This window comes from Echinops telfairi, unplaced genomic scaffold, assembly GCF_000313985.2.
Source record: "Echinops telfairi isolate 266 unplaced genomic scaffold, ASM31398v2 ScPeMD7_2;HRSCAF=8, whole genome shotgun sequence".
Lineage (NCBI taxonomy): Eukaryota > Metazoa > Chordata > Mammalia > Afrosoricida > Tenrecidae > Echinops > Echinops telfairi.
The window spans coordinates 5092836-5099221 of NW_022103898.1; the positions used below are offsets into that span (position 1 = coordinate 5092836).

Genomic DNA, 6386 nt, shown 5'->3' on the forward strand with positions numbered 1-6386 from the left:
GCGAGGCTTCACCACCCATTTATCCCTCCACCTTTCAACCAGCACCACATGTGATTATCGGCCAGGCTGGCACAATTAACTAACTCAGATGTCAACCAATTGTTTCCATATAGCGGCTCAGTGCATTCTTCCCATCTTTTGATGCTTTCTGCATTCAATGGTTTGTTCACTGATTCCTTCAACAGTGCAACTCGCGGCTTGAGTCTTCTTTCCTTCAGTTCTTTCGGCTTGAGCTACACTGTGCACATTCTTCCCTTTTGGTTTTTTCGCTGCAGGTCTTTTCGCATTTCATTGCAATACTTCACTTTTGTCTTCTTGAGCCACTTTTTGAAACTTCTTTTGTTCAGCTCTTTTCCTTCATCGATTCTTCCAGTCCCCCTAGCATTCCAGAAGTCTCTTCTGACAGTCACCCACTGCTCATGCCAAAATGATGGGGTCAGCCTTCATGATCCCCTGCTTCCTTCCCTCCCCCACATCCCCTCCCTCAGGAAGTCCCATCTACCCCCAGATCTGTCCACCTCTCACCATCCCTGCTAACACTTTGATTCCAGATGTCTGATCTCCAGAGAAGGGAGACAATAGACTTCTGTTGTTGTAAGCCCTCTCAGGCCCCGTTCAGGGCACTTGTCACTGCAGACCCAAGTAAGTCAGCCCCAGAGGGCAGGTGCCTCTCTGCCCTGTGTCCCTGTCGGTCATCATCCACATGATGTTCATCAGACACATGAACAATCATGCTGACGCATGATGGGCCCGTAGGGTTGGATCAGGCTCAAGGGAGTTGCTCGCTGGGGAAAGGTTAGCCGAACAGAACACAGACACATCAGATAAATGATGCCACTCACCAGCTAAGTGGTCCTGGGCAAGCCACACCTCTTCCTGGGCCTCGGTTTGCCCAGCTAACAAAAGCCCATTGACCAGCTGCTTCCTCAGGCTAATCAACCTCGAACAGTACAGGGCACATCTCTGGTCCTGGGGCAGGAGGGGCCGGGGGCTCTGGCTTGCTGCCCCCAGTACCCCAGAACTGGGCAGGAATCTCGTTCTCTAGACCCCATCCCCAGATCCACACATGTCAGCCAGGCCCTCAGCAGGACCCACTGATTACAAGGGTGCTCCACAGCACCACCTAAAAGCACCCTCAGACACTCCTCCTGTGCAGAGAAGCCAGACAAGGAACAGTGACTCCCCACCACCACACACACACCAGTCTTGGCTGTGGGAGGAACCTGGTTAAGCATTGGGTTGCTAACCACAAGGCCAGCAGTTCGAAACCCCCAGCCCCTGTAAAGTGTTATTGCCCTGGAGACCCACGGGAGCACTTCTCCACAGACCGGCAGGGCTGCTCTGAGTCAAGTTGACTTGAAGGCAGTGGGTTTGGCTTTTGAGTTGGGTGGCCTGTTGGAAGCGAATTGCCAGGCTCTTTTTCTGAGGTACCACGAGGTGGATTTGATCCGCCAAACTTTGGGTGAGGAGCTGAGCGCTTAACTGTTGGCACCACTCAGCAGAGGCCTGGGACACGAACCCATGTGCCTGACCACTTGGTGGTCTTGCCTGAAGGCTATAAAATTTGACCTGGAGTCTGCAGACAGGGAGGGATGACCATGAAGAGCCAACCTTTATTTGCAGGGTCTCTACTACACAGCTTTCTCTTTCTTGTTGTCGTTGGGTGCTGCCAGTCAACTCTGGCCCTTAGGGGACCCGTGTGACAGAGCAGAATGGCCCACGGGGTTTTCTAAGCTGCCACTTCTGAGAGAACAGAGTTAAGGTCTTCGCTCTTGCAGGGCCATGGGGTCCCTTTGAACCAAGGACCCTTGGGTTAGCAGCCCAGTGCTTAACTGTTGGGCCACTAGGGCTCCTGGTGCCTGACTCTGCATGGCTGTGAAGTGGACTATGAAGGGGGCTGTGGATTGGATGAAATTAGCTACTCCACATATCGCAGTTCTCTCCATTCCCAAGGGGAGACCAAACCCACCACCATGGAGTCTGGGTCGGCTCCGAGGGTTTCCCAGGCCGTCTTGGAAGAAGTGCGCCAGGAGGCTCCTTAGAGGTGAGGATGGCCAGGCTCCGTCTCACATACTTGGCGGATGTGATCAGAAGAGACCAGTCCTTGGAAATGGTAAAGTAGATGGATGGACACAGGGGTTGCACCAAGGGGCTCAAGCGTGGGGACAGTTGTTTGGACGGTGCGGGAAGGACGGTGCTGCCTTTTCCTCTACATCGGGGTTGCTATGAGTCGGAACCAACTCAACGGCTCCTATTAACAACAAAGGCTCTAAATCTTTATGGGAAGAAGACAGCTGGCTCCCCCCACCCCCTCCCCGCCAATAAAATACCTGGTGGACTTGGCTGGACAACCTAGACTTGACCAAAAAATGTTTCCCGGGCATCTCTCCACCGGGACTCCATGAGGGGAGAGGGTACCCCGAGAGAGAGAGAGACAGAGAGAGAGAGACAGAGAGGCAGAGACAGAGAAATGACAGGAGCAGGTCAGGCTGTCTAGAGCTGGAAGTCTCCAAACCAGCCCCCCGCCCCACCCCCCGCCCCCCACCCCCGCCCCCTTCCTCCAGGGAGTAACGTTGGAAAGCCAGGACCGCTGCCTCCTGGGGCCCAGCTCCAAGAGATGAGGAGCCCACAGGGGTCCTGGATCCAGGAAGGACCTTGTCATGGGGCCATCCCCTGCCCTCATGCCACTCTGGAATGCAGCCACATTTGAGGTCATTACAAGGAAACGGGCCCACCGGGGGCCTGCAAAAGCGTTTAGTGGTCTGGCATTTTTTGGTGTGTATTCTTGTTGGTAATTCCAATGTTTTGCAAAAGGAAAAGTGTTTATCGTATTCAATACACTCTAGCAAAGCTGTTGGCTGCCCCATCAGAACAGTCTCCATAAACTTGACTTGCAAAGCGACCCTGCTCACTACACCCCTGGTTCACCATGCCCACCGATCACAGCATTCCCCCACCCCTCCACATAAAGGCTGCCAAGGAGTCCCCTGTAGCCCCTCAGTCTCTCTTGCCCCTCCTACTGTCCTTCAGATTTGACCAACTCCTCCCTTCAAGTTCCATCCTGACCACCGCCTTCTTTAGGAACCTTTCCTGAACCTCTGTGCTGATCTCAGATCTCTGCTCACTTTCCTGGGTGGGGGGGAAGGGCTATGTCTCTCTCCTCCTCCTGCTCCTGTGTCTCCAGAGCAGCGCTGAGCCAGAGCTGTCCCTGAGCAGTGAACGGCCGACTAAGTGGCTAAAGAGAAGGGCTGGCGACACTCGGCAGGACTTTGACCCACACAAGCGTGGCACCAACCAGGTGCTGCTCCCCAGGCCTCCCAGGCCTCCCAGGCCTCCGGGCTCCTGGCTGGAGAAACTCAGTATGGGAACTTTTCCGAACTTTCAGACTGGGGTGAGGTGGGCAGTGGAAAGTCTAGCAAAGGAATCACTGGAGTAACAGCTAGAAAGAGCCACATAACCACCTCGGCCATGCGGCACGCACAGGTTTTGTTCGCTGGGTTGGACTCACAAGCCAGGCACTGGGCTTTCCAGTTCCACAGATGTTCCAGGTACCCTGCTAGGACGCGGAGCTCAGAGACCCGAGGGGCTCACAGTCAGGACCAGTGCTGTGCCAGGAGGGGCATGCCACAGGCGCTGTGGCACCGTGGCAGAAACTCCCTGTTGTCCCTGAGCCCCCTCAGGGCCCCAGCTCCTTGTGTGTGTAGTGGGGGGGGGGGCCTCCACCCCCACCTCCTGGGAGACTTTCTGGCGCTGGGCCGCGCCGACCACATGTGCTCCAGCCCAGTTCTCTCCGCCTTTGTACTCGATCCCAACACGACTTTGTCTTTAATCAGTCCAAACGCTGCCTGGCTGAGAGAGGAGCCAGACAGCTGAGCGGGAGGCCAAGGGAGGCTGAGAGAGGAAATAAACGTTCACCAACCCCCTCCTCACCGCCCCCGCCCCCACCCCAGGACAGCCCTCCTGCCTCCCTCCCACCCAGCCCAGATCAGCGCCTCCTCTGCATGTCAATGGCCCCAGGGTTCCAGCAGAACAAGTCCAGGTCCAGGAGCAATTAAAGCAGGCCTTTCTTTGGGGATTCCCCCCACATCCCATGGCTCTCAGGAGATGGGGGCCACCCACCCCTTCAAAGGGCTTCCAGCTGCTGAAAGGACCCAAGAGTCCTCTAAGCCCTCCCACGAAACCATTGTTGTCTGCTGCTGCTGTGGGGTCCTCTTCATACTCCACGCCACCCCACGTGTGCTGGGAGCTGCTCCCTGGGGGTGGGGGTGGGGTGGGGGGGTTCAGAAGCAGATCGCCAGGCCTTTCTTTTGAGGTCCCTCTGCCAAGGGTTTGACCCATCGGTGCCACACCAGACTGAAAGTGTGGGAATCCACAGAACAAAACAGCTGTGTTGAAAAGGTTTCTCCCACTCCCTTTGGACCAAGGGAGCGAAGCCACTGGGCGCAGCAGCCAGGAAGCCCCCCAGGGGAACCCTTTCTGACAGGGTGGGGCAGCACAGTGAGGGGGTAGCTGGAGGACCTGCTCTTGGGGCACCTTTTCTGTCCAGCAGGGTCCGTGTGCTCCACTGAATGCCCAGGAGGCCCCAATGTCCTTCCCCCACCCGGCTCTTGCCCCAAGCACCAGCTCCTGGACAAGCCTCCCATGAGCACTGGGCCCTTCGACCACCCACTCCGTCTCACCCCAGGAGATGAGACCCCCTGAGGGAGCCAGGAAGTCAGGCAAGGATCAAACCTCAGAGTTCTCCCCTCTCCACTTCTTCCCCACCTCCTCCGCAAATGACCTGTCCCCTTCCCCCAGCACTGCTGGGGACAAGTGACCTTTTGACCAAGGAGGGTGGTCACTGGAGGGTTGAAAGGATTCTAAAGTAAACAGAGATAAAGGCTGCCCAGGATTCCTCCCAGAGAAACAAGAGCTCGGGAAAGCAGGGCCTGGTTCCTGACCCTGATAAGCCAGGGCCAGCAGAGAGCCCAGGGGCCAGGGTTCTGATCCCCTCAGAAGGACAGGCTCTGGTGGTCAGCGCCCAGGGGCTCAGTCTCCAAGCTGGGAAGTGGCCTTCCCTGCCTTCAGTCTGAGGGGTGGGCCCTGTGCTTTGGGCGGACTGGTGGAGCCCCTGCCCGCTGAGGATGGGCTGGTGGGTTTAGAACTGGTCTGCCCCAGTTCTAAGTACTGGGCCTGGCAGAGTACTGGGCCTGGCAGACAGCTACCTCCAGTCCCTCTGCATCCCAGTAGGGCAAACGGAGGTGAGGGGTGGGAGGGGGTGCCCAAACGGGGTTCCCCCAGCACTCAGCTATCACCCCAAGACCCGGGGCTGATCTCCTCCTTCCTGTACCATCCCTCTGACTGCGTGGACGCCCTGGCAAATTACCTTACCCCACTCCCGAGTGTTTGCTCATCAGCAAAGTGGGTCCAACAGCCCCTACAGCGTGAGAGTGGGGGCAGTTGAGAAACGGCAAGCTATGCCGATGGGAACAGCAAGACACCTGGGTGGGCAACCATGTGCTCCCCTGAATGCGGAGCGCTGGCACCCAGGGGTGCTAGGGCGGCCCGCGCGTGGAGGCGAGGGTGTCTGCGGTGGGGTATTTTATCCGCAGAGCGAGTCTCCAGCATCGCGGGCCGCGGGCTGGAGGAGGGAGTCTGGGCCTCGCCAGGCCTCACCAGGCGCAGCGTGGGGCGCGCATGGGCTCCGGGTGGCCGGCCGCTCCAGAACTTCCAAGGAGCGCGGAGACCGCCCGGGTGGGAGGACATTAAAGTCAGGCGCCCCCTCCCGAGGAGACCCCAGGACCCCTACCTCGGGCCGCCAGCAGCGAGAAGGCACCGAGCAGCAGCAGCAGTGGCAGCGGGACCCGGCAGGGCGACAGCGCGGCGCGCTCCATGGGGGCGGTGGGGCGGAGGGAGCAGACAAAGGCGCGGATGCGGGGCTGTGGTCCCCAAAGCCTCGGTCAGGCAGGCGCCAAGGATAGCGGGCTCCAGGATCCTCCGTAGCCAACGCCGGGCCGGCGCCGCGCGGTTCAATTATCCCGCCGGGAGGAGGGCGCGGCAGAGGCGGGGCGGCTGGGCGCCCTCCCACTGGACACCCCCACCCCCTTAGAGCTCTAGGGCTTCCTTCTCTCCGTGCCCCTGGCTGGGTCCACAGCTGCGTCTGGGGGCTGAAATCCCCAAACTTCGCCACGGGATAACAGAAAAGAAGTGGAGGCGCGGGGGTCAAATGATGTATTATCCTCCTACCCCCAGTGGTAGTGAAACCGAATCCCCTGGGGTGGGGAGGGGCAGGCTGGGTATCAAAGGTTAACTTGGCCTGACCCCTGACCCCTCGGGAAGGGGCAGGGGCGAAGTAAGGAAGAATCCCACAGGAGCTGGGGCCCAGGGCCCCAGGCCCAGGGAGATGC

The 6386-nt window shown here is 58.6% G+C and overlaps 1 protein-coding gene across 2 annotated transcripts in view; it reads right to left on the bottom strand.

Moving 5' to 3' along the window:
- FBLN1 (fibulin 1) overlaps positions 1 to 5969 on the bottom strand; it is a 101607-nt gene extending 95638 nt beyond the window's left edge. For both annotated transcript variants that reach the window (XM_045290019.1, XM_004700222.4), the window contains exon 1: positions 5789 to 5969. In XM_045290019.1, coding sequence (XP_045145954.1) covers positions 5789 to 5873 — 85 coding nt within the window. In that variant the 5' untranslated portion in view covers positions 5874 to 5969. The remainder of the gene's footprint in view (positions 1 to 5788) is intronic.
- Positions 5970 to 6386: the final 417 nt, after the last annotated feature.